This window comes from Rhinoderma darwinii, chromosome 4 (assembly GCF_050947455.1).
Source record: "Rhinoderma darwinii isolate aRhiDar2 chromosome 4, aRhiDar2.hap1, whole genome shotgun sequence".
NCBI classification, from domain to species: Eukaryota; Metazoa; Chordata; class Amphibia; order Anura; family Rhinodermatidae; genus Rhinoderma; species Rhinoderma darwinii.
Genome location: NC_134690.1, coordinates 210,060,840 through 210,083,828, shown reverse-complemented (window position 1 = coordinate 210,083,828; position 22,989 = coordinate 210,060,840). Strand labels below are relative to the sequence as shown.

General features: G+C 41.8%; 1 protein-coding gene across 2 annotated transcripts in view; it reads left to right on the top strand.

Annotated features, from left to right (window-relative positions):
- The window catches only part of RNGTT (RNA guanylyltransferase and 5'-phosphatase), a 441,842-nt gene that overhangs the window by 114,136 nt on the left and 304,717 nt on the right, over positions 1–22,989 (top strand). For both annotated transcript variants that reach the window (XM_075862139.1, XM_075862138.1), the window contains exon 9: positions 8,440–8,575. In XM_075862139.1, the coding sequence (XP_075718254.1) occupies positions 8,440–8,575 (136 nt within the window). The remainder of the gene's footprint in view (positions 1–8,439; positions 8,576–22,989) is intronic.

Here is a 22,989-nt window from a genome sequence, read left to right as displayed (position 1 = left end):
CCCGAAAATCCACGGGGGAATTTCGGCCCCATTCCTTCCCATGGGGCCATGCACATGACCGTGGTTTCCACGGTCCGTGCATGGCCCAGGAGCCCGGACCGCAGAAAGAACGGGCATGTCTTATTACGACCGTGTTCTGCGGTCCAGGCTCATAGGAAATAATGGACACGGCCATGTGCACAACTCGCGATTTGCACACGGCTCGTGGGTGACACTCCGCCCCCAGCCGACCCGAAAATCACGGCCGTGCACATGGCTACGGTCGTGCGCATGATTCCTAACTGTGTAAGGCCTCATGCACATGGCTGTGCCCGTAATCACGGCCTACGATTGTGGGCACGACCGATGGCGCAGTCCGCATTTTCGGCCCGTTCACCCATACGAAGTATGGGAGCACGACCCGTAAAACGCAACAGATAGGACATGTTCTATCTTTTGCGGTATAGTTCTACGGCACGGACACCTATCTGTAGCGATACGGAAAGGTGTCCGCGGCCAATGGAACTGAATGGGTCAGTAATTGCGGACCGTATTACGGTCCGCAATTACGGAGATTTTTTACGGTCATGTACATGGGGCCCAAGGGCTTGCTTTCCTCTTCTCATTTACTGAAGAAAAATTAGAAACGTTTTCTTTGTGTAAACAAGCGCTATAGATTCGAAAATATTTTTGTTGAACATAACACATGTCCATTCAGCTTTGTTGCCGAATTTTACTTATTGATAAGATGGGGGATCATGCAGATGCCGTTGATACATGAGCATCTGCATACTGCCATAGAGCCCGTGCACTGTTCACATAACATGTAGAAAAGATTTATGAGAGGCAGTAATTATTATTCTCTGTTTGCAGATGGTTATTTCTTCCCGGTCATTTAACACTAAATACGAGCTTTACTCCACATAACAAATACATTGAATAAGCAAAAATTTACTTTGCAAAGAGAAATTGGAAAATTGCGATCATATGAAAAAAGTGTTGGTGATCAGGATTTTGCTTCAGTGATCACATTGAAGACGTCAGCTGTGATCCTCTGTGCTAAATTGTAGACAAACTGTAATAGTTAGGACAGATTTGCTGGCATTTGCTCGTATCTATTTCTGAAGGCGGTAGAAACAGATAATAACAAAAAACTTGGCATAGAAAATTCTAGGACTCTGAAAATGCTCAATGGATGGTTTAATTATAGGCATTAAGTTGAGATTTTGAACTTGTTAATCATTATCAAAGGAAAAGGATTTGAAGTCAATTGAATATAATGAAGGCACAACAATCTTCCTGACTCGGTCCCTTCTTTCTGTTACTGACAGGTGACTGTGATCTGTCTTTAGCCTTTGTGCTAGAAGTTATTGTCTAGAATTCTGTACAGTGATGAGGATCAAACAACGCCTGAGCTTTGCCTTCCGCTTTGTAAATAGATGCAACTGTTTGGTCAATCTAGGAATAAGTGGGATATGTAACAGACTCGATTTATTCTTAACAACAACAAATGCTTGTTTTGCCAGGATGGCCCTTCGTTTATCCATTGAATCCAGGGTTGAACAAATCCCAACAGCTTGATTGGCGATACTCCTAAATAGTAATTTTTTTGTTTACCCTGCCGAATAGATAGATGAGTATCTTCCTTGACTTCTTTTGGCTTTTTGTGTACATCTATTTATCTTTTGCTTCTAGTAAAGGGAAATATACATTTTATTGTTTGCACTGACCTACTAGAGCAGTGATTCCCAACTTTATTATGGGGAAACACCTAAAAAATTTCCACCTCATAGAAGCTTGGTGTAGGAGCGGATAACGCATTTTATATTGTGGCCAAAATTTGTTGCCTGCTTTTCTTGCCCCCATTCTAATCCTTTGGGCGGGCTGAAATCCGTTTGTGACAGGTCTTACTGTTTCCTTCTAGGGAACCCCGGACAAGGTTCCAAGGAAACCCCTGGTTGGGAATCACTGTTCTAAAGAATAAGTTGCTTCCAAACTTTGTTGAAACGTTTTAGGTAAGGCCCTTTTCTGTTTCGATATGACAAGGCGAGATCTACAAACAAATTGGTTTGCTAATTTTGTGGTAGAGCTTGACTGACCTACACAGGGTGTAGAACTCTATCGAAAAATCTTGGGGATCAATTGAAACCTTTATTAATGAATCATTCGTGAAGTTGGGTGCCCAACATCAGTGCGCAACCTCTCTAATACTCTTGTGGAAGAAGAATGAATGTTAATCTTTGCCACCATGTTCCAAAAACGTTTGAGCTCGATATTCCAAGCAAAGTCCTATTCAAATCTATATGAATTTTCATAGAATAGGTGTGGTGAACCTTCTTGTGACAAGGCTCACTGACCGTAAATAGAGCTAAATCTAAATTTTATTGCAATTTACTATGATTTTCTTTCCCCAATTTAGCCTGAATATGAACACACAATGATAACGTGAAGCGCCTGTCAGAGAGCCCCATAATTGTGATAACTACATGATCACTTAACAGTGAAAGCTGGTAACAGTGACTGCTGGCTGAATGTTGGCGCTCCTCCCATAGCTTAGAATGTTTGGTACAAGCGTTGCAGGCTCCATGGTCTGGTCTACTAACAAATTTCTTATGTTCATATTCTCAATAAGGACTTCCAGATATTTGTGACAGGACTGTTCTAAGGCTCCTTGAATATCACTTTTTTTTTCCACCTACATTTGGCGTGTACTTCGGGAAAGCTCCCCACGTACACGCTAAATGTGTCCATAGGGCTCCATTAGCCTGACAGTGGCCAACAAAGAATGTCATTGTGGCATCCGTCTTGCCGGTATACGACAGTTTACCGCAGAAAAAAAGTATGGTACAGCATTCTAGAATACGCTATTCCAGCCCGTGGCGTCTAGTATGAAAAAGTATACATTAACCCCTTAAGGACATGGACTAGTTGGCACGTTATGTGGTAATAACTCTGGAATGCTTATACCTATCCAAGCGATTCTGAGATTGTTTTCTCGTGACACATTATACTTTAAGTTAGTGGTAAAATTTTGTCGATACATTCAGTATTTTATTGTGAAAAACACCAAAAAACTGCAAAAATTACCATATTTCTAAATTTAAATGTATCCGCTTGTAAGACCGATAGTGATAGCACACAAAATAAATGCTAATTAACATTTCCCATATGTCTACTTTAGATTGGCATAATTTTTTTTGAACAGCCTTTTATTTTTCTAGGACGTTTCAAGACTTAAAACTTTAGCAGAAATTTCTCACATTTCCAAGAAAATGTCAAAAGGCTATTTTTACAGGGACCAGTTCAGTTGTGAAGTGGTTTTGAGGCGCCCATACAATGCAAATCCCCATAAATCGCCCCATTTTAAAAACTGAACACCTCAAAGTATTCAAAACAGCATTTAGAAAGTTTTTTTTTTTTAACTCTAGGCGTTTCACAAAAATTACACTAAAGTAGAGATGAAATTTACAAATTTCATTATTTTTTTTGCAGGAATTTATTTTTAATCCTTTTTTTTCCCGTAACTCACAATGATTTACCAGAGAAATGCAGCTCAATGTTTATTACCCACATTCTGCAATTTTTAGAAGTATCCCATATGTGGCCATAGTGTGCAAATTCACTGAAACACAGACCTCCGAAGCAAAGGAGCACCAAGAGGATTTTGGGGCCTTATTTTTATTCGAATATATTTTAGGCACCATGTCCGGTTTGAAGAGGTCTTGTGATACCAAAACAGTGAAAACCCCACAAAAAGACACCATTTGGCAAACAACACTCCTCCAGGAATTTATCAAGGGGTATAGTGCTCATTTTTACCCCACCGTTTTTTTTGCTGAATTTAGTTGAATGAAGGCATAAAGGAGAAAAAACTCCCCAACATTTGAAAAGCATTTTTTCCCGATTACGGCAATACTTCATATGTGGTGATCAACTGCTATTTTGACACACGGCAGGGGTCAAAAGGGAAGGATCTCCATTTGGAGCTCAAATTTAGCTGGAATGGTTTTCAGGGGACACGTTTGCAAAGTGCCTGCAGGACCAAAATAGTAGGAAACCCCCCAAAAGTGACACCTTTTGGGAAACTACACCCTTAACCCCTTCCCGCCGCAGCCCTTTTTCAGATTTTAATTTTCGTTTTTTCCTCCCCACATTCCAGAAGCCATAACGTCTTTATTTTTCCGTCGATATAGTACTATTTTTGCGGTACGAGTTGTAGTTTTTCGTAGCACCATTTATTTTGCCGTATAATGTAGTAGGAAACGGGAAAAAAATTATTTGTGGGGAAGAAAATGAAAAAAACAGCGATTCCTCCATGGTTTTTCACCCGCCGTTTTTACGGAACTCACTGTTCAATTAAAACTTGTTTGCTTTATTCTGTGGGTCAATACGATTACGGCGATACCAAACATGTATAGTTTTTTTTCTATATTTTATTACTTTTACAAGTAAAAACCTAAGTGTAAAAAATTATTTTGCGTCGCCAAATTCCGAGAGCCATAAGTTTTTTATTTTTCCGTCAATTAAGTGGTATGAGGGCTTATTTTTTGCTGGATAAGCTGTAGTTTTTAATAATATAATTTTTGTGTAAATGCGACAGTTTGATCGCTTTTTATTTCATTTTTTGCGGAAGATTAGGTGACCAAAAAATAGGCATTCTGGCATTTACAATTTTTTTTTTACGGCGTTCACCGTGCGGGTTAAATAATGATATATTGTAATAGTTCAGACTTTTACGGACGCGGCGATACCAATTGTTTATTTTTTTAATAATCTCTAGGGGGAAAATGGGAAAAGGTTTTTTTTTTTAACTTTTAATTTTAATTTTATTTTTTTTATACAAAAAAAACCTTTATTTAACTCATTTTAACTTTTTTTTTATTAGTCGCCCTAGGGGACTTCAACCAGCGATCGTTAGATCGCTTGCACGATATACTGCAATACTAATTGGGCTTAATAGGTGTACAAAGATGGTGGACCTGGGGGCATTCATTAAGCCCCCAGGCAGCCATAGCAACCATCGCCCCCCCCCCCGCGATTGTGTTGCGGGGGGCGTGATGAGCTGTTAGAGGGGGTCGCCCCCCTCTTTCTGATGATTTAAATGCTGCGGTCGGTATTGACCGCGGCATTTAACTAGTTAAACTATGCTGCTTGTTACTCTGAAGTGTCGGCTGTAACATACAGCCGACACCGGCATCGTATGGAGCGAGCTCACTGCGTGAGCCCTCTCCATACTTCCCCTACCCGACTTTGGCATATGGATATGTCAAATGTCGGGAAGGGGTTAAGGAATCTATCTAGGGGTATAGTAAGCATTTAGACCCCACTGGTCTTTTGCGGAATTTATTGGAATTAGGTCGTAAAAATTAATATCAACATTTTTTCCACTAAAAAAGTTAAATATTTTTATTTCATCAGGGATAAAGGAGAAAAAGCACCCCAACATTTGTAAAGCAATTTCTCCACAGTACGGAAATACCCCACATGTGGTCATAAACTGCTGTTTCGACAAACGTCAGGGCTCAGAAAGGCAGGAGCGCTATTTGGCATGCAGATTTTGCTGGTTTTTGGGCGCCATGTCGCATTTGCAAAACCCTAAGGTACCCGAGTACAGTGGAAGCCCCCAAGAAGTGACCCCATTTTGGAAACTACACCCCTCAAGGCATTTAACATTTGCCTGGACATATGACAGAGCTCAGAAGTGAAGAGCAACATCCACATTTGGTGTCTATTTTGGTTATTTTCAGAGCATTTGCCCACAGTTGCAGGGCCCCGAGGTCAAATAGTAATACAAACCCCCAAGTAGTAACCACCATTTTGGAAACGACACCCCTTGAGGCATTTTAAGGGGTGTAGTGAGCATTTTGCCCCCACATTTTTTTTCCAACAATAATTAATGCGCAGCGGATGGTGCAAAGTGAAAATTGCCAATATGCCATTTTAGTGCATAATATGTTGTGCCCAGTTTGTGCCACCGAAGACACACACCTCGTAAACTGCTAAGCTGGTTCTCCCGGGTATGGTGATGCCATATATGTGGACGTAAACTGCTGTTTGGCCACGCTGTAGGGTTCAGAAGGGAGGGAGCGCCATTTGGCTTTTGGTGCGCGGATTTAGCTTGGTAGATGTTCTGTTTGGGGTTTTGCTGGTATTTCAGTTTATAATGTGGGGTCATATGTAATCTGTGCAGGGTATATCGGGGCATAATAGGAGGGTATAATAATTCGGTAATTAAATAATATTTCAGCGATATGTGGCCAGTGTCGCACTGATAAATGGGGCCCAATCTTATCTGCTTTTGGACACTGCACATTTTGTGTCACCATATTCTGAGAGCCGGAACTTTTTTATTTTTCAGTCAAAAAAGCTGTGTAAGGGCTTGTTTATTGCGAGAAGGGTTGTGGTTTTTATTGGTACTATTTTGGGGTGGTGGTACATGAGGGGTGGTGATAAAAAAAAAAATAGCGATTATGCCATTGTTTTTGTTGTTTGTTTTTTTTTGCGGTGTTCACCGTGTGGGAAAAAGAACATTACAGTTTTATAGATTGGGTTGTTACGGACGCGGTGATACCAAATATGTGTACCTTTTTTAATGTTTTCATTTTTTTTTCCTATAATAAAAGGCTTATTATTGGGAAAAAAGGCAGTGTTTGTTTTTATTAACTTGAAACTTTTTTCTTTTTGCCCTTATATTCTTCAACTTCTTTTTTTTTTGTCCCACTAGGGGACTTGAAGGCCTGCACCTCTGATCTTAACTCTAATGCATTTCACTACCCACGTAGTGCAATGCATTAGAGCTGTCAGTCATTCACTGACAGCAATCCTATTAGGTCGCGTCTGTGGACGGGGCCTAATAGGCTATCGTACGTGGCAGACCAAGAGGCTATTATCAGGCCTCCGATTGCCATATCAACAGTCTGCATCGTCACGATCACATCGTGTCGATGTCGATCGCTACAAAACACTAAGATGCCGTGATCGCGGCATCAAAGGGGTTAATGGCAGGGATCGGAGCTAGCTCTGTTCCCTGCCGTTACAGCACGGTGTCAGCTGTAACATACGGCTAACACCAGCGGCTAATGTCGCATTCTCAGCTTCTGAGCCTGCACCATCTGATTACTGCGTCCGGATGCCTTTTAGGCCCCGCCTCCGGGCGGGACCTAGCAGGCATCCGTTCTAGGCGGACAGGAGGTTATTGTTAGGCATCCAGTCTGCCGGATCAGTCATCTGAACCCCGCAATTTCATTACAGAGTACCGATCTGCTTGTAAACATCATAGATGCAGCGCTCGCTTTTGAGCGCTGCATTTAAGGGGTTAATCGGCCGGATCGGAGGCTAGCTCCGGTCCTGGCCTTGAAGCAGTGATAGCTTTAAGCAATCACTGCTTTAAAACTGTGTCTGCAGGGGCGTTTCCAGACACAGTACCGTTAACGCTATGACGTCAGTTCGCGTTAACAGTCTACCGCCCGTGATGTAATATTACGTCACAGGGCGTTAAGGGGTTAAACATATACTTTTTTTAAACTTTACAATTGGAGCCTATGGGTGATGGATGCCGCTGTATGGCAACTGTCACAGTCCTCCAATACACATGTGCGTCTGAAAGCTTCAGTGACGTAACTATCCATATATGGACGGTTTATCACTGGAGCTTCTCCGGCCGAACTCACTCCTTGCCTGTATGTTGGCCTCACACAACAGCCTTGGGTGACCCAATACTGTTGTGTGAGTACGGGATAGGCTTGAACTGCGGAATGAACTGCATCCGGAAATCGCTGAAGGATGGCCTGCAGCCGCGGCGGAGTGTCCTGGAAGGAGGAGACTTATCTCTGACTTCTCTGTCAGAGATTCCTGGGAAGCTCCTGGCATAACTGTCCATATATGGACAGTGACGTAAGGAGCTTTCCCAGGGCTGGAGTACCCAGTCCTGGAGTGCATGCTGACCTATAAAGGATGCCTCCCATTTTCCTGCTCTGTGTCTCCAGATGCTCTGCTCTTTTGCCTGACCAGCCGCCATCAATGTGCATATATGGAAAATAACGTCAGGAGCTTCCCCAGGGCTGGGGTACCCATATTGTGCCACGAGAGGGGGGGGGGGGGCTGTAGAGCAACATATTCCACTGTATGCCTACGTCCTCTCAAAGTATACCTGTGATGAAAGGCTCTAAACGTGCTATGAAGGTGGTCTAAATGAGACATCCAGAATAATATTGACAAGGGGTTTCATGAGAGTTCTGCCAGAAACAAGCAATTAAGCATTTGTGAATGGAAAATAATAGTCCGCTACAAGTATAAAACCTGATGCCTGTTTTAATAATACAGTGATTTGAAAGTTCATTTGAGCCGATGTCCCATCTCCAATATTACTAACTTCTGGTCAAACAATGAAATCTCTGTGTTTGGCTCTTATGTCACTTACATCAGATGTATAATATTCTTGTATATATTTTTTTCTTTAAGGTACATGATGCTTATTGATGGTAAAAATGAAGTATATATGATTGACCGCGACAACTCTGTGTTTCATGTTTCTAAACTTGAATTTCCATTTCGGAAAGATGTTAGAGTACACTTGACCAACACTCTACTGGATGGGGTAAGAATATTTTAAATAATCAGGTATTTTTTTTTTGTTTGTCTATCCGTATTAATAGTCTTAACCCCTTCCTGACATCCGCCGTATGTATACGGCGCTGTCGGGCAGGGCTTCCCGCAAAGCGCAGTACCATTACGTCGGGCTAATACACCGCATTCCAAATTATTATGCAAATGTTATTTTTCGCTGATTTTCCTAAATAGTCGATGCAAATGACAGTCAGTATAATCTTCAAGCCATCAACCGTTGGAGTATAATGCGAATTTTATTGAACAAATCTCCTAATGATAACAGCTTTTTTTTTTAGAAGTAAAGAACTCAAAATGCACTGTTTCAAATTATTATGCACAACAGAGATCAAAACATTTTAAAGGTTGTAAAGAGAACTAAAATGGTAATTTGTTGAAATTGCAGCATCAGGGGGTCATATTTACAGAAATCAAAAGCTCTTTCAATAAAAAAACAAAAAACTTAGCAGGCCAAGTTACATGTTAACATAGGACCCCTTCTTTGATATCACCTTCACAATTCTTGCATCCATTGAATTTGTGAGTATTTGGACAGTTTCTGCTTGAATATCTTTGCAGGATGTCAGAATAGCCTCCCAGAGCTTCTGTTTTGATGTGAACTTCCTCCCACCCTCATAGATATTTTGCTTGAGGATGCTCCAAAGGTTCTCAATAGGGTTGAGGTCAGGGGAACATGGGGGCCACACCATGAGTTTCTCTCCTTTTATGCCCATAGCAGCCAATGACACAGAGGTATTCTTTGCAGCATGAGATGGTGCATTGTCATGCATTAAGATAATTTTGCTACGGAAGGCACGGTTCTTCTTTTTGTACCATGGAAGAAAGTGGTCAGTCATAAACTCTACATACTTTGCAGAGGTCATTTTCACACCGTCAGGGACCCTAAAGGGGCCTACCAGCTTTCTCCCCATGATTCCAGCCCAAAACATGACTCCGCCACCTCCTTGCTGACGTCACAGCCTTATTGTGACATGGTGGCCATTCACCAACCATCCACTACTCCATCCATCTGGACCATCCAGGGTTGCACGGCACTCATCAGTAAACAACACGGTTTGAAAATTAGTCTTCATGTATTTCTGAGCCCACTGCAACCGTTTCTGCTTGTGGGCATTGTTTAGGGGTGGCCGAATAATAGCTTTATGCACACTTGCAAACCTCTGGAGGATCCTACACCTTGAGGTTCGCGGGACTCCGGAGGCACCAGCGGCTTCAAATACCTGTTTGCTGCTTTGCAATGGCATTTTAGCAGCTGCTCTCCTAATCCTATTAATCTGTCTGGCAGAAACCTTCCTCATTATGCCTTTATCTGAACGAACCCGTCTGTGCTCTGAATCAGCCACAAATCTTTTCACAGTACGATGATCACGCTTAAGTTCTCTTGAAATATCCAATGTTTTCATACCTTGTCCAAGGTATTGCACTATTTCACGCTTTTCGGCAGCAGAGAGATCCTTTTTCTTTCCCATAGTGCTTGAAACCTGTGGCCTGCTTAATAATGTGGAACGTCCTTCTTAAGTAGTTTTCCTTTGATTGGGCACACCTGGCAAACTAATTATCACAGGTGTCTAATATTGATTACAATGATCCAAAGAGCCCTAACACACAATACCATCCATGAGTTTAATTGAAAAACTAATAATTAAATGTTTATGACACTTTTAAATCCAATGTGTATAATAATTTGGAACACGGTGTAGTTCGGGCTCAGGAGCTGAGCCCCCACCATCACCCCCGGGTGCCAGCTGTATGTATATTGGCCAGGACCGGAGCTAGCATCTGATCCGGCCAATTAACCCCTCAGATGCTGTGTTCAATAGAGATAGCCGCATGTGAGGAGTTTTTAGCCACTGGCACCCCAGCAATGTGATCGCTGGGTTGCCAGTGGCTGCAATGGCAACCGGAGGCCTAATACTGTCCTCCCGGTCAGCCAGCAACGGAAGCCGCCTATGCCCCGCTCGCCAGCGAGGCAAAAAGGGCTTCTGGTACCATCGGCAAGATGGCACAGGTATAGAAGCTGAGCTGGCGTCATCAGCAGGGGGTGTCCGCTGTATTTTACAGCGGATACCCCGCTCTAACGGCAGGAATCGGAGCTAGCTCAGATTCCTGCCATTAACCCCTTAGATGCAGCGATTCAAAGCGATTGCTGCATCTTAGTGGTTTGTAGCAAATCCGCGAAATGAAAAAATAAAATAAGTTAAAGCTCTAATAAGTCGGGGAAGAAAAATATGCGGTAGTGCCGGTCCAATGGGAACATTTCTTCTGTTTCAAGTGGCGATTTATCAAGGTCCTAAAATTAGCGAACCAGGAAGGGTAGGGCCCAAACATATCTGCTGAAAGCGAGAGCGCTCGTATTGTACCAGGACAACACTTCACAGCGTAACAAATATTTATGGATTATTTTATTGTTTACCCTATTATTATACCACCTGACTATGCCCCTGATGTACTCTGCCCAACTCACATATGCCCCACATTATAAACTGAAATACCAGTAAAACTCCAAACAAAACTACTACCAAGTAAAATCCACGCTCCAAAAGCTAAATGCTGCTCCTTCCCTTCTGAGCCCTACAGTGTGCCCAAACAGCATTTTACTTCCACATATATGGCATCGCCATGCCCGGGAGAACTCCCTTAACAATTTTTGGGGTGTGTGTCTCCAGTGGCACAAGCTGGGCACTACATATTTCCCACTGAAATTACATATCTAGGGAAACATTTGAATTTTTACTTTGCACCATCCGCAGAGCAATCATTTATGGAAAAGACCTGTGGGGTGAAAATGCTCACTACACCCCTTAAAGAGGCTCTGTCACCAGATTTTGCAACCCCTATCTGCTATTGCAGCAGATAGGAGCTGCAATGTAGATTACAGTAACGTTTTTATTTTTAAAAAACGAGCATTTTTGGCCAAGTTATGGCCATTTTTGTATTTATGCAAATGAGGCTTGCAAAAGTACAACTGGGCGTGTTGAAAAGTAAAAGTACAAGTGGGCGTGTATTATGTGCGTACATAGGTGCGTGTATTATGTGCGTACATAGGTGAGTGTATTATGTATTATGTGCGTGTATTAGGGGCGTTTTTACTACTTTTACTAGCTGGGCGTTCTGATGAGAAGTATCATCCACTTCTCTTCAGAACGCCCAGCTTCTGGCAGTGCAGATCTGTGATGTCACTCACAGGTCCTGCATCGTGTCGGCACCAGAGGCTACAGTTGATTCTGCAGCAGCATCAGCGTTTGCAGGTAAGTAGCTACATCGATTTACCTGCAAACGCCGATGCTGCTGCAGAATCATCTGTAGCCTCTGGTGCCGATGTGTCCTCGCTCGTCTGACACGATGCAGGGCCTGGGGAAGTGACGTCACAGCGTGATCTCTCGAGAACACGGCTGTGTCTGCACTGCCAGAAGCTGGGCGTTCTGAAGAGAAGTGGATGATACTTCTCATCAGAACGCCCAGCTAGTAAAAGTAGTAAAAACGCCCCGATGTACGCACATAATACACACCCAGTTGGACTTTTACTTTAAACACGCCCACTTGGACTTTTGCAAGCCTCATTTGCATAAATACAAAAATGGTCATAACTTGGCCAAAAATGCTCGTTTTTTAAAAATAAAAACGTTACTGTAATCTACATTGCAGCGCCGATCTGCTGCAATAGCAGATAGGGGTTGCAAAATCTGGTGACAGAGCCTCTTTAACAAATACCTTAAGGGTGTAGTTTCCAAAATGGGGTCACTTCTCGGCGGTTTCTTTTGTTATTTCACATCAGAGCCTCTGCAATTGTGAACCAATACTGTGTAAATTGCCAAATTAGACCTCAATTTCACATGGTACCCTTTCACTTCTGAGCCCTGTTTTGGTCCCACAGGGGCTTTGGAAATGCGACATAGTGACCAGAAACCAATCCTTCAAAATCTGTACTCCAAAAGCCAAATGGCGCTCCTTCCCTTCTGAGCCCTACTGTGTGCCCAAACAGCAGTTTATGACCACATATGGGGTATTGCCGTACTCAGGAAAAATTGCTTTACAAACGTTGTGGTTCTTTTTTTCTTTTATTTGTTGAGAAAATGAAACATTTTGAGCTTAAACTACGTCTTATTGAAGAAAAAGGATTTTTTTCTATTTTCACTGCCCAATCCTAATAAAATATATGAAACATCTGTGGGATCAAAATTCTCACTAAACCACTAGATGAATTTTTCAAGGTGTGTATTTTCGTGAATTAAGTCACCTTTGGGGAGTTTCCACTGTACTGGTACATTAGGGACTTTGCAAAATTCCTGTAAAACGTCGAAAGGGTTTAGAAACATTCTAAATGCTGTTTTGAATACTGTGAGGGGTGCAGTTTTTAAAATGGGGTGACTTATTGGGGGTTTCTAATATATAAGGCCATCAAAGCCACTTCACAACTGAACTGGCCCCTCTAAAATAGCCTTTAGAAATTTTCTTGAAAATGTGAGAAATTGCTGCTAAAGTCCTAAGCCTTGTAACGTCCTAGAAAAATAAAACTATATTCAAAAGACAATGCCAATCTAAAGTAAACATATCGGGGATGTTAATTAGCAACAATTTTGTGTGGTATAACTGCCTGTCTTACAAGCAGATACATTTAAATTTAGAAAAATGCACATTTTTGCAATGTTTCACAAAATGTTGTTTTTTTTCACTATTAAATACTGAATGTATCGACCAAATTTTACCTGTAACATAAAGTCCAATGTGTCACGAGAAAATAATCTCGGCATCTCTTGGATAGGTGAAAGCATTCCGAAGTTATTACTACATAAAGTGAAAGATGTCAGATTTGAAAAATGAGACTCTGTCAGGAAGGTCCAAAGTGGGAAGGGTTTAATATATATACCAATTTTCACACTGGCCACTAGAGCTGTCATAATGAGCTGATATTTCCGGTTTGCAGTAGCTCTCTTGTCAGCTTTGCATTATCTTTTGAGAGTGAGTAAGTTAATGACAGCTCGATTGTACTGCTGGAGGCCTAGATAAGGTAGGATAGCAACATAATACTCTATACACACAGATAAGGCTCTGTATGCATCTCCCCGTGTAACTCCCTGGAGAGGGTACTGTACTCAATCACTTCCTGGAGACTAATAAGGCCCATTTACACCGGCCAATTATCGGGCAAACAAACGTTCATAGAACACTCGTTCCAGAAAATTGCCCTATAAACAGGGTAATGTTCAGCCGATGAACGAGCAAACGCATCGTTTTAAATGCCGCAACTAATATCGTTGTCGGCAGCACATCCCCCTATGTAAACGGGGATGAGCTGCCAACATGATAGAAATGTATGGGGATGAGTGTAAGGAGCAAACGAGCGCCGATCAACGAGCTGTCTTGTTAATCGGCGCTCGTTTACATGGCCCGCGTAAGGCAGTGTAATATCACCTGTAGTCTGATGTTTCTCTGTCAATTGACTTCTAATCATTTCAGCTGCCATAAAGTACACTTACTCTGCTGTACTGACTACACAGCAAGTACAGGAATGAAGTGTGTCTCTCTAAGGTCCTGTTCACATCCGCATCGGGCTTACGTTCATGGGTTCTATTAGACCTTTCCGTCAAAGGAACCGATGAAGGGAAAGCCAAAAGGAAACCATAGCTTCTGTTTACATTACCATTGTTTTTAATGGTAATGCTTCGGTTGTAGTTGGTTTCTGTTTGTTTCCGTTACATAAGGTTTCCGTTTTTATCGCGGAAACTATAGCGTAGTCACCCCCAGGGAAGATTTTATGTATATATAAAAAAAAAATAGCTACAGCATTTAAAATCATACCAGACAAATTATTTATTTTCCATATACTTACATTTAATTAATAAAACTTCCAGCTCCCATTAGTTTTGTTAAAATTGTTCTTAAATTATCTGTTGCCTGGGTTGTACTGTTATTTTTTTTCCTGGTCTATTTCCTTTGCAGTCTTCGATCCGGTACTTAATCATAATTAATGTATCACAGATAAGCACATCATTATTTTTAGTTTTTTGTGTTGCAGATATGTTGTCTCAGCTTATTGTGTTGAGCACTGTGTATATAGTTCTTGTGGGTAAGAATGGCTAAATTCTATAACATATAGCCTTATATATATATTTTTTCTTAATACATGTTAAGTAATTGTTCAGGGGGAGAGAATGTACTGTCCAGGAGTAACATCTGAGGTAGGCTACGTCATGCTTCCTTATAACATAATGTACGGTGGCTGGTGGTGGATCAGAATAAAACTACTAATCTGTTCTTATTTTCATGTTCAGAAAACGTGGTTTCTGAAGCTTGTGAGGACTGACCTCTAATAATGTAACAGTTGTTGCATTATTTGTGGTTGGAGTGTTGGTTGTTATTCTTTTAACCCCTTCAGGACTGAGCCTGTTTTGGCCTTCAGGACGAAGCAGATTTTTAAAATCTGACATGTGTCACTTTATGTGGTAATAACTCCGGAATGCTTTTACCTATCCAAGCGATTCTGAGATTGTTTTCTCGTGACACATTGGACTTTATGTTACTGGCAAAATTTGCCCAATAGATTCAGTATTTAATTGTGAAAAACACCAAAATTTAGCGAAAAATTGCAAAAATTAGCATTTTTCTAAGTTTAAATGTATCTGCTTGTAAAACCGATAGTAATACCACACAAAATAGTTACTAGTTACCATCCCCCACATGTCTACTTTTAGTTTGGCATCGTTTTTTGAACATTATTTTATTTTTCTAGGACGTTACAAGGCTTAGAACTTTAGCAGCAATTTCTCATATTTTCAAGAAAATTTCAAAAGGCGATTTTTACAAGGACAAGTTCAGTTCTGAAGTGGCTTTGAGAGTCTTATATATTAGAAAGTCCCCCTAAATCACCCCATTTTGAAAACTGCACCCCTCAAAGTATTCAAAACAGCATTCAGAAAGTGTATTAACCCTTTAGGCGTTTCACAGGAATTAAAGCAAAGTAGAGGTGAAAGTTACAAATTTCATTTTTTTTATACAAAATTCATTTGTAATACATTTTTTTCTATACCACAGAAGGTTTTTCCCAAAAAATGTAACTTATTATTTATTGCCCAGATTCTGCAGTTTTTAGAAATACCCCACATGTGGCCCTAGTTCGGTCATGGACTGAAACACAGGCCTCAGAAGCAAAGGAGCACCTAGTGGATTTTGGGGCCTTCTTTTTTTAGCATATATTTTAGGTACCATGTCAGGTTTGAAGAGGTCTTGTGGGGCCAAAACAATAAAGACCCCCAAAAGTGACCTCATTTTGGAAACTACACCCCTCAGGGAATTTATCTAGGGGTATAGTTAGCATTTTGAACCCACAGTTTTTTTGCTAAATTTATTTGAATTAGTTTGTGAAGATGAAAATCTACTTTTTTCTGAAAAAACGTAGAAATTTTTAATTTTTTCAAGGTATAAAAGAGAAAAAACACCCCAACATATGTAAAGCAATTTCTCCTGATTATAGCAATACCCCATATGTGGTAATAAACTGCTGTTTGGACCCACAGCAGGACTCAGAAGGAAAGGAGCACCATTTGGATTTTGAAATTCTGATTTTGCTGGAATGGTTTTCAGTGCCATGTCGCGTTTGAAATGCACTGGAGGGAACAAAATAGTGGAAACCCCCGGAAAGTGACCCCATTTTGGAAACTACACCCCTCAAGGAATTTTTCTAGGGGTAAAGTTAGCATTTTGACCCCACGGTTGTTTTGCTGAATTCATTGGAATTATTCTGTAAAGGTAAAAATCGACTTTTTTTTCTGAAAAAAGGTAGCCATTTTTAATTTTTACAAGGAATAAAGGAGAAAAAGCACCCCAACATTTGTAAAACAATTTCTCCCGATTACGGAAATATGCCATATGTAGTAATAAACTGCTGTTTGGACCCACAGCAAGGCTTAGAAGGGAAGGAGCGCTATTTGGCTTTTGGAGCTCAAATTTAGCTGAAATGGTTTTTGGGTGCCATGTCGCATTTGCAAAGCCCCTGAGAGGCCAAAACAGGGGAGACCCCCCCCAAAAGTGGAAATTACACCACTTAAAGAATCTATCTAGGGATATAGTGGGCATTTAGACCCCACAAGTCTTTTGCAGGATTTATTAGAATTAGGCCGTGAAAATGAATATCGACATTTCTTCCACTAAAATGTTGCATTTTTTTCAATTTCACAAAGGATAAACGGGGTAAAAGCACCCCAACATTTGTAAAGCAATTTCTCCCGAGTACGGCAATGCCCCACGTGTGGTCATAAATGGTTTTTCATTAGAAAGTAATTAACCCTTTCTGGAGTGATCCATTTTTTTCTTTTCCTTCTTAGTTTTTTCCTCCCCGCGTTCCAAGAGCCACAACTTTTTTATTTTTCAGTCAATAGAGCGGTATGAGGGCTTATTTATTGAGGGACGAGCGGTCATTTTTATTAGTGCAACTTTTTGGTACATACAACTTTTTGAGCACTTTTTATTACATTTTTAGGTAGAGCCAAGGTGACCAAAAAAACTGCGATTTTGCCGTTCTAAATTCTTTATTTTTTACGTGAGACGCTCCATACATCACCCCCACACTACGACATGCTATGTCATGGTGCGCGCAGGGGTTAATGCGCAGCGCATGGTGCGGAGTGAAAATTACAATTTTCCACTCATATGCCATTTTAGTGCACTATATGTTATGCCCAGTTGTGCCACTGAAGACAAATAACTCAAAATATTAACCGGGTTCTCCCGGGTATGGCGATGCCATATCTGTGGACCTAAATTGGTGTTTAGGCACGCTGCAGGGCTCAGAAGGGAGGGACGCCATTTGGATTTTGGGGCACAGAGTTTGCTTGGTAGTTGTTCTGTTTGGGGTTTTACTGGTGTTTCAGTTTATAATGTGGGGGCATATGTAATCTGTGCGGGGTACATCAGGGTACATGTTATCTGTGCGGAGTACAACAGGGTACATGTTATCTGTGCAGGGTATAATAAGAGGGTATAATAATGCAGTAAATAAATAATAATCCGCAGATATGTGGCCGGTGTCACACTTATAAATGGTGCCCGATCTTATCTGCTTTTGGAACACTCTGCACATTTTGCATCGCCATATTCTGAGAGCCAGAACTGTTTTTTCTCCACCGGAGCCGTGTGACGGTTTATTCTTTGCGGGACAATCTGTAGTTTTCATTGGTACCATTTTGGGGTACCAGAAATTTTTTGGATCACGTTTTATTCCATTTTTTGGCAAGCAAGGTGACCAAAAACCATCAATTCTGACAATGTTTTTTATTTGTTTTTTTTATGGCCTTCACCCTGGGCTATAAGTGACCATTATACTTTATTCTGCGGGTCGATACGATTACGGCGATACCAGATGTATATAATTTTTTTATGTTTTGCAGCGTTTGTGCAATAAAATCACTTATTTATAAAATAAATTAATTTTTGTGTCACCGTATTCTGAGAGCCATAACGTTTTTATTTTTCAGTCAAAAAAGCGGTGTAAGGGCTTGTTTTTTGCGGGACGGGATGTAGTTTGTATTGGTACCATTTTGGCGTACATGCGACTTTTTGATCACTTTTTATTGTATATTTTGGGAGGGTTGGTAACCAAAAAATTGTGATTCGGGCACTGTTTTTCGTTTATTTTTTTCGCTGTGTTCACCGTGCGGGAAAAATAATATTACAGTTTTATAGTTGGGGTCGTTTCGAACGCGGCGATACCAAATATGTGTATTTTTTTTAAAGTGTTAATTTTTTTCCTATAATAAAAGTCTTATTATAGGAAAGAAAGCATTCTTTGTTTATGTCACTTCTAACTTTTATTTTTACACTTTTTCAAAACATTTTTATGATCTTTTTTTAACTTTTTTTACTTGTCCCACTAGGGGACACTGAGACTTGCAGCTTTGATCGCTGCTGGAACACATTACACTACACACGTAGTGTAATGTGTTCTAACTGTCATTGTGACGTAACTGTCACACTGACAGGAAGCAGAGGCGGAACGGCCGGAGGCTGATCCTCCGAGGCTTCCGTACATGGCAACCCGGAGGTCATTGTCTGGCCTCTGGTTGCCATGATAAGGATCGCCAGCCCCCGCAAATACATGTGGGGGGCTGCCGATCCGCTGTAAACCTCTTCGATGTGGTGATCGCAATCGACCACCGTATCGAAGGGGTTAATTGCCGATTTCAGCGGCGACAGGCCGCTGATCGGCAACGGGGAGAGCAGGGCTGACACCCTGCACAGTTAACCGCCGCTGCGGTGTAGCGCCGCGCTTCGGTTAACTTTTAAAGCGCGGACGTAACTGTACGCCCAGGTGCGCGAAGTTACTGCTTATCTGGACGTACAGTTACGCCAAGGTGCTGGAAGGGGTTAATGGGTCGGTTGTTAGGAGGAATCTTAGCATAGGGAACACTAGCATTGTTTGTATACCTTAGCATTAGGAGTTTCCGGTGCGGTTATCACGGACTCTAGTGGGGTTTAGGGTCAAAACTATTGTTATGCCCATGTTTAAATGCTGATTCCGGATTGATATCTTTATCAAATACTGAGTTATAGAGGGTTCACGAATTGAATCAGAACTCGGTATTCATTGTTTAATACGTTTTTAATACACATGGTGGGGCGTTTTCACAGTGGTGATTGTACCCCTGTTTTTAGAGAGTTATAAAATAAATGTTATATTTTACTCATATATCACTTCTGTGAATCTTGTTATTCTTTTAATACCCTGGATTTGTATGAGGTGTGTTCTAATACTATATGGTGGTAGAAGAAGGACACATATGTCCTTACTGGAGATCCTCTATGTGCAGTATTAAAGATGTAAATACTTAAAAAGTGACCCTCTGTGCACGCTCAAACTTGGAACTTGCAGACATTTGTAGTAAGACATGATATACAGTATGATATCCTGATCATCTTTTCTGAACCCTTATAAGTTAACTGAAGTTTATTGTATTCTGAAAGAAATCCCTTAGCCAAGGCCCATTTTTCTATCATAAGTCCTCCTTTTATGAATTTTTTGTGATTCTCTTCATGCCATTTTAATATATTTTTGAGTCATCACTTCTCAAAGGCAGTTTTCCTTCTATTACATTTTTTAAAGGCTTCCTTTCGTTGTCTATGATTCCGGCAGTGTAAATTAAAATGACTGAAGTACTGGGTTATTGAAATTTGTTTGCCCAACATATTTTTTCTTTTCTATTTCAAAACCTCCTGCCCTATTGCTTTAAAGCCCCTGCAGAACTGGACAGCCTCACAAGTTCATCCATTGAAACTATGACAGGTTGTAACTGAAGGCAGTGGATCCTAATGATGCATCGAAGCCAGGGGATTGGTTTGCCTTTGTCATCGGTCTGACAGTTTTTTACTTTAAAATTTGTGTTGCCGTAGTCTATGCGTTGTTGTATGACCTTATATCTGGTTACTGCACTTGGATACTATCCTCTACCCATTTTCATATATTCTTTGTTTTTGGTTATTAGTAAAATGTTATATATGGTCACTGTAAGATAAAACAATGGCTAAATTGGCTTAATATGTTCCGTAAGTTTTAAAACTGTACTTTTTGTACTGGTTGTGAAGTTAAAGGGTAACTAAACTTTCAAAAAACTTCTGACGTCATAGTGACATGTCAGAAGTTTTGATTGGTGGGGGTCCGAGCACAGAGATGAGCTTAGAGTCTTCGTTTCTGATCGTCTTGTTGCAGAATGGCGATCAGAAAGGAAGCGGCACAGTGCTCATCCAACCGATTCTGTAGCTTCGTCTTAACGATCAGTGGGGGTCTCAGTGCTCAGACCACCACCAATCAAAACTTCTGACGTGTCACTATGACATGTCAGAAGTTTTTTGAAAGTTTAGTTACCCTATAAACTAGCAGTCTTGTATATGTAATGTCTTTTTCTTGTGGACACAAGGTAAAATTTACATAATAAAACTAACTGTTGTTGTACACCATCTAAATGCTGTATTGGCATGCTACCATAAATATTACTGTGGCAGAGTTAAAGACATGTATTACATGACTGCATTATAGGAAATCATTTGCAGCGTAAATGTCTCCACGTACAGTCGTTTTTAAATATTGGGATTGGACCATGTATTTCCATGCAGCCTCAGGCACCTTGATGTATTCAGTTGTAGTTTGTATAAGTAAGGCCTAGTTCACATAACGTTAAATGGCCTATGAATGATGTATATGCCTGGAAAACTTGCCAACGTATACGATAAATGTAGGCTGTGGCGGATTCCCTAACCGTGGCATCCATAGCCATATATTAGAATGGTATATACTTAACATATACATCCGGCACTGGCATCATAAGGCCTCATTCACACAACAGGGTTTCCCGTCCGGGTGCCGGCCGTTCATAAATCCGCCGGGACCCGGCTGCATTAGGAATAATAGACCCCTAATGGGGCTATTCACACGACCGATTTTTTGACGGCCTGGAAAACCGGCCGTCAAAAAATAGGACATGCTCTATCTTCGGCCGGGTGCCCGGCTCCCATAGAAGTCTATGGGGCCGGGTAATACACGGCCATCACCGGGATGTGTCCCGAGTGATGGCCGGGTTTTCCGGCGCTTGCGCTCTATCTCCTCCTCCTCACAGCGCAGAGTGCATGTGAGGAGGAGGAGGAGTTGATGCCGTTCTGACGAATGGCTGTGCGCTGTACACTGTGTGGCAGGGCCGGGGTGTACAGCAGGTGGAAGGGAGCGCTGCGCTGGCTCCCTTCCTCTGCTTGTTTTAAAAGCGCCCTGGCCCGGCGACACCTTCGATGGCGCCGCTAGCAGCTGCTGCTGCTGCGGCTGCTACTACTGTAGCGACACCACTATAGCAGAGCGGGGAGGTATCTCCCCGCTCTGCTATGTGCTAGCCGCACTTTAGCTCCTTGAAGGAGCGGAATCCCTGTGTTTTCGGGGATTCCGCTCCTGAACAGAGCTCTTGATGTCTCTGTCCATATCTGGGCAGTGACATCAGGGGGAACTCCTGAAGCGGAATCCCCGAACACATGGGGATTCCCCTTCAGGAGTTGCCGCTGATGTCACTGTCCAGATCTGCCCGGCCCGGCACGGATGCAAAACTTTATGCAAACCGGCCGGGAAAAATGGCCGATTTTACCGGCCGGGCAAAATTGCCTATTTTACCGGCCGGCACTCGGGCTCGGGCGGCACCCTGTCGTGTGAATCCCGCCTAAGAGTTTATTATGTATCTGTTAAACGAATACCATCATATTCTATGGGTGACGGATACAACTATGAGGCATCCATCACCCGTAGACTAATATGGTATCTGTTTAATGATCCGTTTTTGATACATCAACAGCTATTGAATACACGTATACATTAAAGGGGTTGTCACAAGATTTAAAGATTTCCCCTAATTAAAGAATAGGTAATAACATGCTGATCGGTGCGCCCTGCTGCTCCATTCATTCTTTATGGCACTGCCGGAGTTAACAGAGAACTGTACTCGGCTATCTCTGGCAGTCCCATAGACAGTGAATAGAGCGGCAATGCGCATGTGCGACGTGCCGCTAAATTCATTCGGAGGAACGTGACCCTCGTGATAGTTGGGGGTTCCAGCGGTCGGACCTTCACCGATTACCATGTTATTACCTATCCTGTGGTTAGGGGATACCTTTTTAATATTGAGACAACCCCTTTAAACGTGTGCCATACGTAGTTTCCGAAGAAAAAGTATACAGTACGCTATGTTTTTTTTTGAAGGATGGAATAGCTTAGTCTATGACGCTATTCCATAACTTAAAAAAGAAAAAAAAAGTAGGCCAACGTATACACGCCCGACGGAGGCCAAAACTACACTACCTAGGTGGGGCTAATAGAGCCCTATAGACATGTTGAGAATTGATGCCGGGGGCTTTTCCGACATACATGCTATACGTAGGGCCAAAATGTGATGTGGACAAGGTCTAATTTAACTTTAAGTCAATGTTAAATCAAGCAGCAGCAGCTGCACTATTCTCTCTAGTATTTAGCTTACAGAGCAGAGAAATTGAGAGCTGGACTAGGTTTATACCCTATTTACTGACCGCAAGCAAATATCTTGAAAAAGGGGAGGAATTTACACACAGTGAGGGAATGTGTAATGACGGGGGTAAGGAAACAGACAAGTGAGCCCTAATCTACCCGCCACTCAGTCCCTGCCTACTTGCAACGACCCGCCCTAGGCGATGGGGTACAACTGGGCGACAGTCCCTACGCTCAATATGTGCACGACAGACAAACAGACAAGGGTACACAGAAGCAAGGGAAAAGGGGCAGTTGCCCACGGCAACACCGAGAGCAACAAGAGTGGTGAACGAGCCAAGTCAAACCAGGAGTGTACGAGGTACCAAACGCAGAGCAGGAGAGTGGTGAACAAGCCGAGTCAA